Raw genomic sequence first — 18,110 nt, 5'->3', positions numbered from 1 at the left:
AAATATAAGCCATAAAAGTCTATTACGCAGCACGACCTGTCACTCGCGTACACTTCCGTCGCTCGATTGCAGCACTGATCGGGCAAAACCGAAAAAAAACCAACGATCCTACTAAAGAAAAATCTGCTCTATCGAGATAATCCACCAATATATAATCCACAATCGAAATTTCCGAAATATAAGCCATAAGATTCGATTACGCAGCACGACCTGACACTCACTTCCACTTCCGTCGCTTGTTTGTAGCACTGACCCGGAAAACCCGAAAAAAAAGCAACGATTCTATTACAGAAAAATCTGCTCTATCGAGATAATCCACCAACTTATAATCCACAATCGAAATTTCCGAAATATAAGCCATAAAAGTCTATTGCGCAGCACGACCTGTCACTCGCGTACACTTCCGTCGCTCGATTGCAGCACTGATCGGGCAAAACCGAAAAAAAACCAACGATCCAACTAAAGAAAAATCTGCTCTATCCAGATAATCTAAAAACTGATAACCGACAAACGAATCTCCTGAAATATAAACCAAGAAACTCAATTGCGCAGTAAGACCTGTCACTCACTTCCACTTCCGTCGCTCGTTTGCAGCACTGACCCGGAAAAACCGAAAAAAAACCAACGATTCTATTACAGAAAAATCTGCTCTATCGAGATAATCCACCAACTTATAATCCACAATCGAAATTTCCGAAATATAAGCCATAAAAGTATATTGCGCAGCACGACCTGTCACTCGCGTACACTTCCGTCGCTCGATTGCAGCACTGATCGGGCAAAACCGAAAAAAAACCAACGATCCTACTAAAGAAAAATCTCCTCTATCCAGATAATCTAAAAACTGATAACCGACAAACGAATCTCCTGAAATATAAACCAAGAAACTCAATTGCGCAGTAAGACCTGTCACTCACTTCCACTTCCGTCGCTCGTTTGCAGCACTGACCCGGAAAAACCGAAAAAAAACCAACGATTCTATTACAGAAAAATCTGCTCTATCGAGATAATCTAAAAACTGATAAACCACAATCGAATCTCCCGCAATATAAACCAAGAAGGTCAATTGCGCAGTACGATCTGTCACTCACCTCCACTTCCGTCGCTAGTTTGCTGCACTGACCCGGCAAAACCGAAAAAAAACCAGCGATCCTATTACAGAAAAATCTGCTCTATCGAGATAATCCACCAACTTATAATCCACAATCGAAATTTCCGAAATATAAGCCATAAAAGTCTATTACGCAGCACGACCTGTCACTCGCGTACACTTCCGTCGCTCGATTGCAGCACTGATCCGGCAAAACCGAAAAAAAGCCAACGATCCTTTTAAAGAAAAATCTGCTCTATCGAGATAATCCACCAATATATAATCCTCAATGGAAATTTCCGAAATATAAGCTATAAAAGTCTATTGCGCAGTACGACCTGTCACTCAGTTACACTTCCGTCGCTCGTTTGCAGCACTGACCGGACGAAACCGAAAAAAAACCAACGATCCTATTAAAGAAAAACTTGCTCTATCGAGATAATCTAAAAACTGATAACCCACAATTGAAATTTCCAAAATGTAAGCCATAAAAGTCTATTACGCAGCACGACCTGTCACTCGCGTACACTTCCGTCGCTCGATTGCAGCACTGATCCGGCAAAACCGAAAAAAAGCCAACGATCCTTTTAAGGAAAAATCTGCTCTATCGAGATAATCCACCAATATATAATCCCCAATCGAAATTTCCGAAATATAAGCCATAAAAGTCTATTACGCAGCACGACCTGTCACTCACTTACACTTCCGTCGCTCGATTGCAGCACTGATCGGGCAAAACCGAAAAAAAACCAACGATCCTACTAAAGAAAAATCTGCTCTATCCAGATAATCCACCAACTTATAAATATAAGCCATAAAAGTCTATTGCGCAGTACGACCTGTCACTCACTTACACTTCCGTCGCTCGTTTGCAGCACAGACCCGGCAAAACCGAAAAAAAACCAGCGATCCTATTACAGAAAAATCTGCTCTATCGAGATAATCCACCAACTTATAATCCACAATCGAAATTTCCGAAATATAAGCCATAAAAGTCTATTACGCAGCACGACCTGTCACTCGCGTACACTTCCGTCGCTCGATTGCAGCACTGATCCGGCAAAACCGAAAAAAAGCCAACGATCCTTTTAAGGAAAAATCTGCTCTATCGAGATAATCCACCAATATATAATCCCCAATCGAAATTTCCGAAATATAAGCCATAAAAGTCTATTACGCAGCACGACCTGTCACTCACTTACACTTCCGTCGCTCGATTGCAGCACTGATCGGGCAAAACCGAAAAAAAACCAACGATCCTACTAAAGAAAAATCTGCTCTATCCAGATAATCCACCAACTTATAATCGTCAATCGAAATTTCCGAAATATAAGCCATAAAAGTCTATTGCGCAGTACGACCTGTCACTCACTTACACTTCCGTCGCTCGTTTGCAGCACTGACCCGGCAAAACCGAAAAAAAACCAACGATCCTATTACAGAAAAATCTGCTCTATCGAGATAATCCACCAACCTATAATCTACAATCGAAATTTCCGAAATATAAGCCATAAAAGTCTATTACGCGGCACGACCTGTCACTCGCGTACACTTCCGTCGCTCGATTGCAGCACTGATCCGGCAAAACCGAAAAAAAGCTAACGATCCTATTAAAGAAAAATCTGCTCTATCGAGATAATCCACCAACTTATAATCCTCAATCGAAATTTCCGAAATATAAGCCATAAAACTCTATTGCGCAGTACGACCTGTCAGTCGCTTACACTTCCGTCGCTCGGTGCAGCACTGACCCGGGAAAACCGAAAAAAAAGCTACGGTCCTATTACAGAAAAATCTGCTGTATCGAGATAATCCGAAAACTACCAATCCATAATTGAAATTTCCGAAATATGTGCCAAAGAATTCAATTGCGCAGCACGAACTGTCGACAGCTTACACTTGTTCCGCTTTACTTTACATGAGATGTGTTAAAATGGAAAATGTTTGTGCAGAGCAATTAGGAAACTTCCTTTACCGACCTATGTCAACCAATAATCGCAATGGATAATTGAAATCTGGAATCTACTGTCGATATGTGACTATGCTATTGTGTTATAAGATCTCCACTCCCGTCATTTTATGTCGCACATGCCACTTTTGTATATGCACTATATAACCTCACTTAATTCACATATTATGGCTGAGTAAACAAACGTTGGTCTATTTTAATATCTTAATGTTGATAATGTTCTGTTGATTTCTTAATCTTATGCTTTGATTCACTCGTAAATATTTGGATGGTGTTGCAAAGACAACCCATATTTGCAATGCTACAAACTCATACTGCCATATTATTATGTTTTAATATATATTTCCTGGGTTGTAACAATTAAAACGTCTATCACTGTTAAAACTTCTTCGAGAAACGTCTTCCGAAGACGTTGAAACTTTTACTTTAACGCGCGAAAATATTCTGCCAAGTGTTACCGGTATGTTCGATTTGCTATCGACTGACGTTGACTGCGGCCGGGGGAGAAGCTAGGTGTTTTAGTGGGAAGATGTTTGATGCTTGGAATAGCCATGTGCTAAAGAATCTGTGTATACTAGCACATGATGCCCCTGATACTTATTAGAGCTATGAAAGTCGTGATCAAAGGAATCTTCAATATATGAGCAGAATTGGAAGAACAATTAAAGGAATTTCTAATCAAAGCAGTGTGAGCTAAATATCGACAGGGATAATCGAAGTTTGAAATATATTAGCGAGGAGTTTGAAATGTGTAGTATCGTTAGGCGATTTTACATTTTCCCTACCTTATTCCTTTAACGAACCGCCAAAATTACAGAAAAATAGCAATATGATAAGGGTATTGTGACGACTAAGCACTAAAGTTAGAATATGTGATAAAAGTATGGAGAAAAGTGGACACGAAATGCTTCGTTAGATGTCTAATGTTTCTTTGCAGGCAGACGCGACTCAACTGACCGTTATAACGGTTTTCTGTGTCACGTGATCGATCTTTCTAGAAAAATCCTCGCACCACCCCTTTTGACCAATCCAAGTGATCGAACTCTCCCGAAAGATCCTCGCGTCCCGCACTCCCACTTCTGGCCCCACCGCGATATCGAACTTTCTGGAAAGATCCTCACGCCACCCTTGTTGACCAATCCGCGAGATCGAATTCCTCGGAAAGATCCTCGCACCCCGTACCCCCCCTATTTGTCCCATCAAGATATCGAACTTTCTGGAAAGATCCTCACGCCACCCTCGTTAACCAATCCGCGAGATCGAACTCCTCGGAAAGATCCTCGCACCCCTCACCCCCGCTGTTGTCACCACCACGAGATCGAACTCTCCGGAAAGATCCTCGCTCCCCGCACCGCCCCCACCCCACTCATTGCTGGTCACACCGACAGATCGAACTTTCTGGAAAGATGCTCGCCCCCCCCCCCCCCACCCACCGCACTCTACTGACCATATCATTTTACGCATGTACATAGAAATGTATAATTGGTATAGTTCATATAGTTCGTACAATTCGTATACAAGGCGGCATTCCATGCCACGTTTTGCACCCCCGTAGCATCCATTCGCAGCGTCGCGACGCGTGCGTCGAATCTGCTAGACAGTTCGTTGGTTGTACGCGCGGCACCTTCCCATTCCGCTTCCATTGCGCGGCAGGATGATAGATTTGAAATTGTTAGTGCACAAGGAAGCAACGTGCTATGCTGGCTGGTTTCAAAGCCATAACGGAGTTTCAATGTTTTGATTTCGCCTCTCTGCCCTGCTCGCACTGGTGACTTCCTGAAAAGCCAAGTGTTCCAAGAAATGTTTTGGAATATAACGTTCACGTCTATACCTAATTGGATTCGGTGAATTTTACAGTCCACCGAACATTGTAAGTGGAAGGGGAAGCCGCTTCGCGACAAATCAGCAAACTGCCTTCGGGAAACTACGGCGCGCGGGGGGGTCAGTCGACTACGGAAACTTGCCGCGAAAGGACGTGTCACCTTATACGGTGTAAACTACCGCGGCTTATCTATTCCGTAGTACGTTCATTTCTTTTCTTTTATTATACATACACTACTGCTAACTATGTTCGATTAAGACGTGCTTATTTATTCACTTGTTTGAACATTATTATAGCAAATCAATCTCGCTTTTTACGCCTTTTCTGATTTTACAATTTTGAATTGGTCGTCAAAGTTACCAGTAGTTTAAATTTAAATATGATTGCTTAATTTTAGTATAATTAGTTACAGTTTTATATATTTGTCTTAAATTTTGCATTTTCTTTCATGCAGATCATTAATAGATTGCAAGAATCATGTAAGATGCATTGGACGCCAACGAATGAATTTCAGAATCAAATATGGCCGCCAACGAGCAAATTTTAGAAAGGAATATGGCCACTAAGGAACGTATAGAGAACGCAGTATGGACGCCATGATGGACGTCACGTTCGTCTTCGAATCTGCCAACTTTTCGTAATAATCTGGTAATATTGAATTTATTACAACGAAGTCAGAGGTAATATAGGTTCGTAAGTACTTCCAGTTATTGAATCATCGGTAATTTGATTGATACGTGATATTATAATATATCGTTAATATTCGATTCTCGAATTGAAAGTAAATTCGGTAAATTTAGTAAATTCATTAGATGAATTTGAACAAGAAATTGAAATAACTTACATTTTACTGCATGTCTGTCGCGAATATTTTCTAACGTCATCATAATTTGTCCGTTAACAATAATTTTTATTATTTATACGAAAGAGTCGCAATTACATACACGAACAATTTTCGACGCGAGCATAAAATCGGTTATTGCGCAATATGATTGCGCAGATATATTTCGAAGTCTAGTAACGAACGGTTTCATATAATTTCTTGCATTCAGTTGTATTACGGAACAATACTACTAATATTTTACATTTATTCGTTCGCATTTATAATACGTGTTTCGTTTCCTACATCTATTATCGACAAAACGGGCGACGGTTAGCCAGGGCTTTATAAACACAGCAGTAGTTTTTTCTAACAAACGTTCGACAGGGAGACGAACTCTCCACCCCATTCCCCTCTTCCCACTAACTTTTTTTCTTTCAGGAATGTGTGGTCGCGCGCAAGGCGGCCGGTAGAGTCAGTGTTTGTTGACGTTCCAAGTATCCTTCTCAGAGCCCTTGTAGCTCTTGCAAAATATAATAATTGCTATACGCGAAGGTTGAGTCAGTGTTTGTTCGCTGATCGAAATTAAAGCGGTCGCGTTAATAATCTTTTATTTTTCTTTTTTTATTTATTCATGCCTTTTCTTTTTAAATATTCGTTACCGGTATTAAATTCAGTTCTTGCCTGGAAAGAGGATCCACAACGGTGCTTCAAAAGCCAAGAATGTAAGTATATTTGTACATTGCAAATTACACTTTTCAAATGATTAAAGTGTCTTTAAGAATAGATTGTAATATTCGATGCTTTGTTACAGATTTTTGCAGTCATTTTCTCCATGCATACAGTGAGTCTACCTTGATGACAGCCTTCACGATGACGGTCTTCACGAGGACGGTTCTCTTCATGACTTCTTGCCAGCGATTGCAGCCACGTTCTCCGCATCATTGGTGAGTCGCATGCATTTTGGTTCCTCTGGTCACTCAATCATGTCGTAGGATGAAAGGTCCAAATCGACACGAGTGATTGGTTGTATTACGTAGAATTTTTTATGAGCATAGTGACCGCGGGTATTTATTATACCCGTGAGTAGTAACAAAATGTCTGGTGTATTTTATTTATTAATTCAGGATAGGTTTTCTTGCACATCGCGTTTCTGAATAATAATAATTAAAATATGGATAGTTAGTTTATAGTATAACATAAATAATACAATATGGTTAATTAGTTTAGTGTAGAATAATCATTGAAATAAATATATGAATATTTTGTAATGGAGAAGTCGAATGCCCTTCGACTTCGTTATTATGAAAATTATAATTATAACACTGCAACAATGATTATATATCTTATCATTGTTGTAATAAATAAACGCGAATTCCATTTTTTTGTTTTTTGGTAATGTCGAATAATTTAATTATTTTTAATTTTCTTTCGTTCAAAAATGTATTGAATATTATGTGCAAGAAAACATTTCGCGACAGATAGATTTTGGAATCAAAGCACTAAATTTGAACTCTATTTTTGCGTTTCCGAAAATGTGCTTTGATGAAGAAATCATCTGAGGTTATTTTTATTGCTTTTTAAATTAGAGTCAATTATTTCATTACGTCGAGTCTTTGTCTTTGCTTTCACGAATAAATTCTTTGTTATCAATATTTTCTTTCAATATTCAAATTTCAATAATTCTTTAATTTTATAAAATAGAGTCATTGTAGATAAATTACAAAAATACAAGATGAAAGAACGTTAGTCCGTTAAATAAACAATATATACGCTAATCATGTTTTTAGCTCAGGATTTTCAGGTTTAACCCTTTCCGTGTTCATTGCCAGGAGCTCACTCACGTGCCCCGGTGCTACTTGTGTGAGTGATAGGCAATGGGCATGATGACCATAGTTCATAAGCTCATAATAATTCTTTGGCGGCTGACGATGAGTTAGGGTATCGTGCACGACGTATTTTCCACATTGTGTGTGTGGTTAGGCTGTGGAATTACGTCGTTCGTATAATTGCTTCGCTTCCTTTTCCGAATATTAAATTTATGAATTTTGCAAATTCGTAAATATTAATTACAATAAGAGATCATAACCTGCTATTAAATACAGCAGATTATAGATTATAGATATTTTTTTCGGACAATTGATATACTCGCGCTTTACGCAAAGGTCTCTAGCCATCGTCAGCCGATTTCAGTAAATGGTACGTACAATTAAAGTGTGCAAGTAGTATGTTCACACTCGGGTGTCGGGGGCGTCCCGGGACGCTTTCTGTAGTGTAGGATCTTTGCGCCCGGGTGATGTGTGAGAACCGTGGAGTGTGGTGTGTTGGAATGCTTGATTTTTGCCATTTTTAAATATAGGGTTAGGTAGGTAGGTAGCATACTCTCTGGTATGTGTGATAATTATAAGTAGGTAGGGCCGGGCAGGTTGGCACAGTCTCTATTCGGGTAGGCGCGTTTTCGCGTGCACAACCTGTTTCAGGAATTATAATTTGAATAGTCGACGGTGAAGTTGGCACGATTGGGTGTTGCCATTCGTCACTAGCTTTACCTATCGATTTTTTCAAATTTTCGTCGCGGTCGCGGTTGTGGTCGAACGTATATGTGCTCGAGTTTCTGCACGTGTGCACGAACAACGATCATTCCGATCGTTGCTTGTCCATGTGAGTCTCGATTAGCTTTCGCGGTTTGTATTTTTTTTTTTTTTCTGATTAGAGAATCTCGAGCCTAGATATAAGTTTCAGCGGGCATGGCGCCCGAAGAAAGAAGAAGAGGCTGCCCGACAAACTGTCACGAAGAGGGCGGCCTAGGAATGATTCCCTATCCATTGGATGGGGAATCATTCTTGTTATTATTTTGTCACTATGCTCTTATTTAGTTGCATGTAGTAGTAGTAGTTTATTTGCTGGCCGATGTACATCGGTCCATCATCCTGATTTGGGCAAATCGCGATTTTTGTAAATAGCGTTGCGAGTAATTAATCACGGTTTGAATTAGTGTTGCGAAGGAGACCAAATGTCGCGATTTTTATTAGAGTTGCGGAGGAGACCAGAAATCGCGATGTTAATTAGAGTTGCGAGCAAATGTTGATTTCGGTTTGAATTAGTGTTGCGAGCAAATGTTGATTTCGGTTTGAATTAGAGTTGCGATGAAATAATGATCGCGTTTGATTTAGTGTTGCGAATTATAAGATCGCGATTGTTTTTGATACCCTTTTTTTATTGTTGTTTCTTATTAAATTTATAGTGTTGCGACTTCAACCAATCGGGAGTTTTTAAAAGTAACTTTTTGTATCTATAGAGATAGTAATTTTTATTAAATTCATTTCAGGAATTAGTGTTGCGTTTACCCACATCGCGTTTTTTTTTTTTTTTTCAATTACCCACCTTTATAGTTAGCGTTGCGTTGAAATATGATCGCGTTTGTTCAAGTAGTGTTGCGAATACATAATGCCCAAAATCGTTCCACTGGGACTGTGGAAGGATAGTCCCGTTCCGGAGGATCACCTGTTGCAGCTATAGAGCTGCACATGTGTGGCCACACATCAGCAGCCTGGACCATGGCTGCCCATATTTCTTCGCTATTAGTGTTGCGTATTTTTCCATATGAGTGCATAAATTAGTATTTATTAGTGTTGCGTTCATAATTCTTATCATGATTATTTTCGGGAGTTATCTGTTCTTTTCTTTTTTTTAAATATTTTTTTTCAATTGCTAACATTTTGTAAATAATTTTGTATGAAGCACTCTTCGCGTTTGATTTTGTAAATTTTTTATATTATTAATAGATTTAATAAATTAGTGTTGCGAAATTTGGAAGGATTTTTCACTCACGGTTTGTTCCTCGGGTTTAGATTGAGTGAAAATTTTTGTTTCGGTGGCCCTTCTGGCTACCATCGCGTTTTCTTTTTCAGCGCCCTTTGCTACTGAAATGTTTGTTAATAAAAACACTGCTGTATAATGTATTTGTTTGTTTTCAATAACTTTTTTTTTTTCTTTCTTTTCATAAAAGATTCAATTTTTTCAAATCAAGCTCGCGAAATAATCAATAGAATCAATAGTTTAGGAACCGTTCATTATTATAATTCATCTTTTTACCGTTGTGCAAATTTGCTTTGCATCGGTCAAAATTCATTCGCGAAACTCGCTTATTTTTAATAGAAACCTTGCAAGTAAAATTTTCCGTGTATGTAATTCGACTCTTCGTATAAATATTTTTTTTTAATTTTTTGTTTTGTTTCGGTGTTTAGATGAATTGCTGTTTTTTTCTTTTTTTTGTAAAAATAATTATAAATAAATTGCAGTAAAGTGTAATTATTTCAATTACAAATTTTTGGAAAATTTGGGTTGAATATCACTAAAGTTCATTTTAAATATAACTTGTTCTCTTTCAGCTGCCAGATTAATAAAATTCTTTTTTTATCTACTAATCCAGTATTTAAGTCTGTTTCAGATTTATTAATTCTCAAAATTTACGTATCGCTGTATTTGATAGCGTTTCAAATATTCAAGCTTATGTAAATATGTAAGTATGTCAGAGGCTCAGAAGTGGAATAATATACATGAAAGGAAATGATTTAAAGGAAAGTGGTGTGTGAGCCTCGTTTATTTATTTATAATTTAATCACATTAATTACTATAATTAATTATGTCCCGTATGATTTTACTAATTTTTCAGTAGTTTGAGCAGTTTCAGGAACCATTGAGACCTACGGGGATGATTCGAGGAGATTAAAAATCCCATACAATTCCCATATCCCTTTCCCTTTAACATTCAGATTTTTCTATGGGTAGAATAGAAATAAGATACATGGAAGGAAATGACTTTATAGAAAGTGGTGTGTGAGCCTCATTTATTTATTTATAACCTCATCACGTTAATTGCTATTATTAATTACAGCCCACATGATTTTACTAATTTTTCTGTAGTTTGATATGTTTCAGGAACCATTGTAAGCTCTACGAAGATAATTTGAGAAGAGTCTAACCCTATATAACTCCCATAATCCTTTCCCTTTCCATTTAAGATTCTGATTTTTGTATAAGTAGTTCTAAGTCAAATGTTTAATCTTTTATGTAGGTAGGTTGAGTTAAATAATCCCTGATTCATAACAACTAGGATATAAAATCATCTCTAGATTGCCCCCCTAGATCCCCCTCCCTCCAGGTTTTATACACATATTATGATGTATAAAAAATAATTAGAATTTTTATATAGGTAGGATTTACAAAATTTGTTTCAGGAATTTTTATGAACCACAGATGGAAAGCAGTCACATGGCATTTTCCTGTTTCTTCACTACAATTAGATATTTATCTAGGTAGGATGAATTAGCTTTTTAGTTAGGTAGGATGAATTAGCTTTTTAGTTAGGTAGGATGAATTAGCTTTTTAGTTAGGTAGGGTGAATTAGATTTTTAGTTAGGTAGGGGGATTAGATTTTTAGTTAGGCAGGATGAATTAGATTTTTAGTTAGGCAGGATATTTTTAAACTAAGTGAGATTTATGTTTAAGTTGTACTTGTATTTTAAGATCTTAGTACTTAAGTAGGAAATTAATATGTAACCAAAGACTTACACTATAATTCTATGCATATTAGTATTTAAGCAATATAACATTTTTAGCTAGGTAGTATTAAGGTTAAATAAAATAAGATTAGTAATAATTATAAAAATATAATAAGAATAATAATAAAAACAATGGTTAAATAATAGTAATTATACATGTTATTAATTAAGTTTGTACATAATTAAGGATAAGTAGTATTAATTAGTATTAAGTTAGTAAAATAAATTTAATTCTTTGCCAGACATTTCATTTCTTCTGGTGTGGGTTTAAGTATCAATTATTCTACATTTTCGTGCCCAGAAACGTGTAAAGTCTTGTTGCATAGACGAAATGTTGTCTTTTCTTCGTTTTAACTTTCTAATTATCTATATTTTGTGGCATGCAAATGTAAAATATTGATATGGAAATGAAATAACGTCTCGCATAGAGTTATACGCTTAGTTTAAGACTTAATTTATTTTTTATTTTCAGGTTTAGTTTCTCGCGTCGTTATTTCTTTTAAACCCTTTTTGCTGTTCTTTTGTGCAGCGATCAAAGATTGAACGTTTTGCAAACGTGCATCAAAAGGGGAATTTATTATTGCTAAATTTTTACGCGAATGGAGGGTGGATGGGACGCGGATAGGGTGGGTCTCCATTCGCAGCACCTCCACGTGGTGAGACCTGGGCAATCGTTATTATTTGACATATCATTTTTAATTGTATCACTATAGTTATATCGTATATAACTAATAGCTATGATACAATTATAAAGATATAGCAAGTAATACGAGCTGATTGGCTGCGATCTTAGTGTTGTAGATTTTCATCCATTAAATTAGGGAGAACAGATCCATAGAAAATCTTCTTATAATTTATGTTGCTTAAGTTTTAGGCATAATTTAGATAGGTATATCGATTAAAATAGCGTTCATCGAAGTTTGTATTATTTTTAACGAAGTCTAACAAAGGTAGTTCGCTGATTAGGCGACAGACAGCTCCTCCGATCACTTCCAATGCGCCGTACACCGTAAATTTCACTGTGTACGAAACATTTTTTGAATCATTTCGCTTTCCAGGAAATTGCCTGTTCGTTCTGGACTAAGAATAAAAGTCGAAACAATGCAAATTCGTTATTGCCTTGAAAGTGATCTCTGTAGTTCGTTGCTAGCGTATGCTCTACCAAGTCCAAATTTAAGGTCTTATGCTTATTTCATCTTATTCTTAGTTGTATTCTATGCGTGACTCATGGCAGGACAATGTTGAACATCGTGGGATGCTTGTGTTATAGAATCAAATTTATTCTAAATTAATACCCTTTAGGATATTAGTTTCTTATATTTATTTATTTTTATTATTATCTTTATTTTATTTTATTTTATTTTTATTGTTATCTTTTATTTATTTAGTTTCTTAAATTTCTTCTGCGTTTTTTCGGAGCCAATATATCATGTCTCATTTTGAAACGAAAACTTTTCCCATTCTTTTTTCATTCTCCCCCTCGTTCGTTTCATGAAATGAGCGATTCGGGAGAATTTTAATAGCAGTATAAAAATTCGAGAAACCCTTTGATTAACGCGATAATTTCAACAACGTTATCTCCAATTTAATTCCCCCGTTTTCGTTCCAAATGAAATATGCCTTTGTTTGTTATACGATGCAGTCAGCGAATAAAATTTTATTCTCCGAAATGTTATTCGAATAACATTTTACTCGAACAATGCCCACCTATGATTGCTATGGCTACGTGGCGTCGATTGGAACAAAAGCAACCTCTCGATCGAGCTCGATTGCACGCCGTTCCATATTCACGTAGCACCAACGTCGTCTGTTACAATTTTTCAAAGTCAGACATCAAAATATGAAAGTAGCTCGAACGTCCGGCCATTCGTAAAAATCTGCACTATGCCCGTTTTGCAACACGATGATCGAACGATTCCGGCTCAACTGTGTGTACATCCTCGTTTTGTCTATCCTTCTTCGATCGTTCGTTTCTTATTGTCATCCAGAGTTTGTCAAAGACACACCCAGGTACAGAAAGACATCCTCCATTCTCCTCTCTTTTCCCAACTATAGTAGCTTCTTCCTTCAAGCACCGAATGGTACCCCACATTTTTCCCTTTTCTTTTTACCATGGTATCTTTTTCTTCTTCCAATCCTGTGATCTATGAGTTTCTTTACATAGTCCCTCATCTACATATTTGCTTCTCTTATCCATTTGATCCGTCTTTCCTTGCTGTACTATTTTAGTAACAGGGATTCCAACGTGTACGTCGTCGAGGATCAAAGAAATAGGGTAGACCCGTTGATCGAGAAAATTTTCCGAGCACCCAGCGAGCGAAGAAACGACGCGATTAGCTCGAAATGCAACATCGAGACTGAACCGGGTAAAACGGCTGTCCAGGCTGAAGACGCTAGCAAGAGTGCGCGCGTGAAACGGGACAACTTGGTTAAAAAGAGCAATTCGAGGAGCTTGAACGAGGCTGCAAAGTCCGACGAGAAGCGGTCGATCCCTCGCAAGGTAGCCAAACTTACATCGAGAATCGGTCGCGCCTCCAGAGAGTCTGCGAAGCTTCCAGACAAGGATTACGAGGTCCCAGTTGACCAGGACAGGTCCGAGTACGCGGACGAGGCTGAAGAGGAGCCTGCGATTAATTCGAAAAACAAGGAAACCAGGTACAAAGGTAGCGAAACTCACTCGAGCGAAGACTCAGCGGGGTTCATCGATCAGGAAGAGAGGTCCAGCTTGTACGATGACTTCGAGACGAAGGACGTGGTGAAGAGAGGAATCTCCGGGGCCGAGGATTACGAAGAGATGGACGAAGAAGCTGCAGGTGGTGCCGAGGATTCTGCGATCTTGGAAGACAATCCGTTGGACGAGGAAGCTGAAAAGAGGATGGCTCGTGGGGACGTTAGAGTGAAGAGGGAGTACGAGAACTTGAGAGAAGCTGATACCGTGGAGGCTGCTGGGAAATCGGAGAGTTCTGGAACATCTGCTGACTCGTCTGGTGATTCCAAGGCTGCAGAGACACCGTTGAAACGAGGTGCTGGGTCTGAAAAGGATAATACTGTAGTCGAGAATCAGGCGAGCAAGATGGACAAAGAGTCGAACGATCAGGAAGAGAACTCGAAGAGAAACGTACCCGAGAAGAACGAGAGTGACATGTCCAAAGTAAATTCGGACAGAGAAACGGATGGCACGAAGCAATCTTTGATGGCGAACGATCAGACTGAAATCGAAAGCGGTGAGAGTGGAAAGTTGCAGAATCAGGAGGGTCAGCAGATCGCAGACCAGGGGAAAACGCAAGAAACTAGCTTATCTGGCAACGGCAAGGTGACTAATGATTTGGCCAGTGATTCCTCGGATCTGAAGGGGACCTCGAAAGCAGAGGAGTCGAAAATTGCCGACGTGGCGAATAAGGAGACTGCAAAGGTCGATGTTCCTGCAAACGTTGCGGAAACGGTTGCGGCCGCAGAAGTTGCGGAGAAGTTAGAGAACTCGAAGAAGTAAGAGCGTATTCAGCGGAAGATCGATTCGATCAAGGAGGAAATTAAAAGAGAGATCGCGGAGAAACGACGCATCAGGGACATCGAGGAGAACAATGCGAAATTCGATGAACTGCACGAGCAAGAAGACGACGATGACGAAGAGCAGGCATTGGAGGCTGAAGCGGCTGACAAACGCGACGTGTCCAAGAGATCTGTTCGAAATGCCGGTAAGATTGCGGTACGGGACAAAGCTGAGAAGCCGTCGATAAAACGAAAGAAGAGGCAGGGTGACAATGGTCCAGAAAAGGTGCAAGGTGCGAGCGATGCAAATTCGAGCAAGAAACCTCGTCAGACGACGGTGAAGAAACGATCGATGACGAAATCGCAGTCGCAAACCCCGATTGTGAACGAGGTGCCGATAAAACGTCAATACCCGCGAGAGATATTTCTGGTGAGGAACGACCGGAAGAAGAAGAGACGGAGAAGATCCAAGAACCCTAATCTGATTTCGGATCAGCGCACCGCCAAGTTGGAGGATAATCTGCCAGGTGATTTTCCTTTGGACTCGAGCTTGCGCGGGGGCCTTGGTGATGCAAAGGTGAAAGAGAGAAATTAATTACAGATGGTTAGCTCCTACGAGTATCACTAAATAAACGATTCCATCGACAGTCGAGCGCGAGGAAGGTTAACGAAGACGAGAAAGCAATAGCGGAACACGAATCCATGTTGGAAAAGAAATCCGGCTCTGTGGCCTCACTGACGGGAAGTAACGAAGTGCTGGGTCCATTAGCGACAGAATACGGAGATGCGTTCGGTGGTTTGAACAACGAACCCGGGGTGGCGTTAGCTAGGTTTAAGAGAATCAAGCGAGTCCTTCGTCCTCCAACTTCTAAGATGTAACATCGGGTTGAAAAGGGTTACGAAATTTGAGGTTGACGTCGTGTGTAACGATATTAATTTAATAATTAGTAAGCAATAGATATATCGATTAACCGTAGCGATTCACTGCCAGAGTACGTTGCAGGTTAATAGCAGTCCTCTTGGTATTCAAGATTCGGAAAATAAGCATAATCGTTGGTAGATAAATACTCGGTTTGGTAGCCGGTATATGACCATTCGTCGGTACGTTTCAGCTTCCCCGATGCCATAGAATAGAGTCCGTTTCAAAAGTTTTCCCCTCCGATGCCATACAGCGTCTTGCCTTTGAAGCAAAAGTACACGTTAGATGGCGCTTAGATCGCGTACACGCTCGAACCTTTAACTTGTAAACGAAGTATGCTTTTACGTTTTAATCTTTGAATGAGAACCACCGATTATTCCGTCAGAGAATCAGTCGACGCTGCATTCGATCGACTTTGTTAATAGTACGAACGACGCGAGATGAAAGAATGTAGCAATAAATCAAGATTCATATATCGATGCGTTTATGTGTGCAAAATGATTTCGATTACCTGCCCATGTCCGTCGCCATGCGGTTCCGTGGCGCCACTGAAGGAAAAGAGAGAAAGAAAGACAGGAGCCTAGGCAAATACACAGATAAGCATTCGTAAGACGTTCAAGATTTAATAACAAAGATACGATTAAACACGAAGAAGACACATAGATCGTTAACCCTCTTTTTGTGCGCTTACATTACGGGGGAGACTTTGACTTTAAACTCTCGGCAAGCGAGTACCGCCGTCTCCTACTTGTATCATCCATCTCTCCTTATCACCGTTCTACTTTACAACAATATGAAACAATTATTTACACATCGACGGGCAGAAGGACCACGGTGTCGTGTGAGAAATGCTGAATGTGCCGTTTTTTCTTTTTCTTATCGTTCCCCTTTCGTTTCTCTTTCATTTTCGTACGTGCTTCGCGTCGACGTCCGCCATGTTTAGGATGCGCAGTAGCGCCGTGCTATCTGCCCGAGTCGATCGAGATCGAAGTTCCGCTACAAGACACGTGACTCGCGAGAATTCGATCTCGACTCGCTCGATGGATCGATCGCGTTTAAACTCGCTCGAACGTTTCTCGAAGTATTTTCGCGTATTTTTAGAAAGGAGTTACTGTTCGTAGGCTCTGCGAGTCGTGGAAAAGTAGGCTTAGCGAAGGGAGCTTGAAACGGAGTTCGAATTAACGGGTTATCACAGAGAAAGTATCGCCACTTTCTGTCAGCGGGGGCCATTCTCGCGAGTTTAGACGCAATATTCAGTGCGCATCCCGATGAAGGCTCCTTCGTCGCGTCTCTGATCGCAGACTGACTTCGTGGATTGGTCGTGCGAGAGCGTGTACAGCGCGCTGCCGATCGTTAATTAGGTAGGTTAAAGACGAACATCAGTCTGACAAGAAGGCTCGTTGGTGAAACGTTCAGGCACCGATCGTTTACAAAAATCGTCGCGTCTCTGTTCCGCTGTCCTTTCTCGATTCTGCTTCGTTGCAGCTTGTACCGCCGTTGGATCGCGATCATCGCAAAATCTCCATCCAGGAATTGACATTATTATTATTATTAGTATTATTATAATTATTATTAATATTATTATTTATTTGTTTGTTTTTCGTTCGTTTCCACGCGCGGTGGAAAGTCGATGTACGTTGGACTCGCGCTGATTCGCGGAACGGAAATCGAGTAAGGACGAAACGAGCGCAACGGTGTGAATCCGAGCGTGAAAGCGCTATAATGTGAGCGTACGAAGGCGACGCAGGTCAGGACGAGACGAGGCGAAAAAGCCGCGCGGCTAAATCGTTAAGATGAGAAACCGGATCGTTTCGGTGCGGTGGATAACTTTTTCGACGGATACTCTGCTTGGTACTTAGTGCATGTCGATAGAGACTTTCTTTTTATTTAAAAAAATCGATGTCTGAGAAATGGTGTTCACAATAATATGGTACAACAACGTAACGGCATTACAGACTTAGAATATGCTCGCGCGTACACGCGCGCGCGTACGCGTACGCATGCGCGTATACGCGCCAACATATATGTACACGTATATATGTATGTATATGCGTAATATTTATAATAATATAGGTAATTCTTCTTTACCACAATAACATGGCTATATACAAATATTACAATGTTTCCTTCCTTTCGTTTTCTCTTTTCTAAAATCCTCGCGCGCGCGCGTTCGATTCTTTCTACCCCCAGCCCCCCCTCCCCACGTGTTTGCCCAGTTTTTCCAATTTCTTCTCGTCGTCCTGGTAACTTGCGAAACGCACGGGGTCGCGATATTTCCTGGCACTGGCTTCGTAACGCACTTGCCACGCAGAGACCAAAACCGATTCTTTATCCGGGTACAACGATAAATCGCCGCGTTAATCATCCTAATTACCATTCTATTTCTCTTCGCGAAAGAGCGTGCGTGTATACGTATGTGTATGAGAGAGAGAGAGAG

General features: G+C 39.8%; 1 protein-coding gene and 1 long non-coding RNA gene across 2 annotated transcripts in view; one reads left to right on the top strand and one right to left on the bottom strand.

Annotated features, from left to right (window-relative positions):
• Positions 1-3,894, bottom strand: part of LOC108548102 (uncharacterized) — a 12,769-nt gene extending 8,875 nt beyond the window's left edge. Inside the window, exon 1 of the long non-coding RNA XR_001890249.1 lies at positions 3,845-3,894. This is a non-coding gene — a long non-coding RNA (uncharacterized LOC108548102). The remainder of the gene's footprint in view (positions 1-3,844) is intronic.
• A 2,680-nt stretch (positions 3,895-6,574) lies between these two features.
• LOC108548029 (uncharacterized) lies at positions 6,575-15,633 on the top strand. Its single transcript, XM_017900794.1, has 4 exons — positions 6,575-6,648; positions 13,495-14,707; positions 14,759-15,331; positions 15,403-15,633. The coding sequence occupies exons 1-4, from the start codon at positions 6,575-6,577 to the stop codon at positions 15,631-15,633; spliced, it is 2,091 nt and encodes a 696-aa protein (XP_017756283.1).
• The last annotated feature ends 2,477 nt before the right edge of the window (positions 15,634-18,110 follow it).

The sequence above is a fragment of the Eufriesea mexicana genome, unplaced genomic scaffold (assembly GCF_001483705.2).
Source record: "Eufriesea mexicana isolate 0111107269 unplaced genomic scaffold, ASM148370v2 scaffold1358, whole genome shotgun sequence".
NCBI classification, from domain to species: Eukaryota; Metazoa; Arthropoda; class Insecta; order Hymenoptera; family Apidae; genus Eufriesea; species Eufriesea mexicana.
This window is presented reverse-complemented; position numbering and strand designations above follow the sequence as displayed.

Coding starts and splice junctions, on each gene's coding strand:
- LOC108548029 (XM_017900794.1), top strand. CDS start 6,575: ATGACGGTCTTCACGAGGACGGTTCTCTTCATGACTTCTTGCCAGCGA. Junction 14,708..14,758: donor CTGCAAACGTTGCGGAAACG/GTTGCGGCCGCA, acceptor AAGAAGTAAGAG/CGTATTCAGCGGAAGATCGA. Junction 15,332..15,402: donor GGGGCCTTGGTGATGCAAAG/GTGAAAGAGAGA, acceptor TTCCATCGACAG/TCGAGCGCGAGGAAGGTTAA.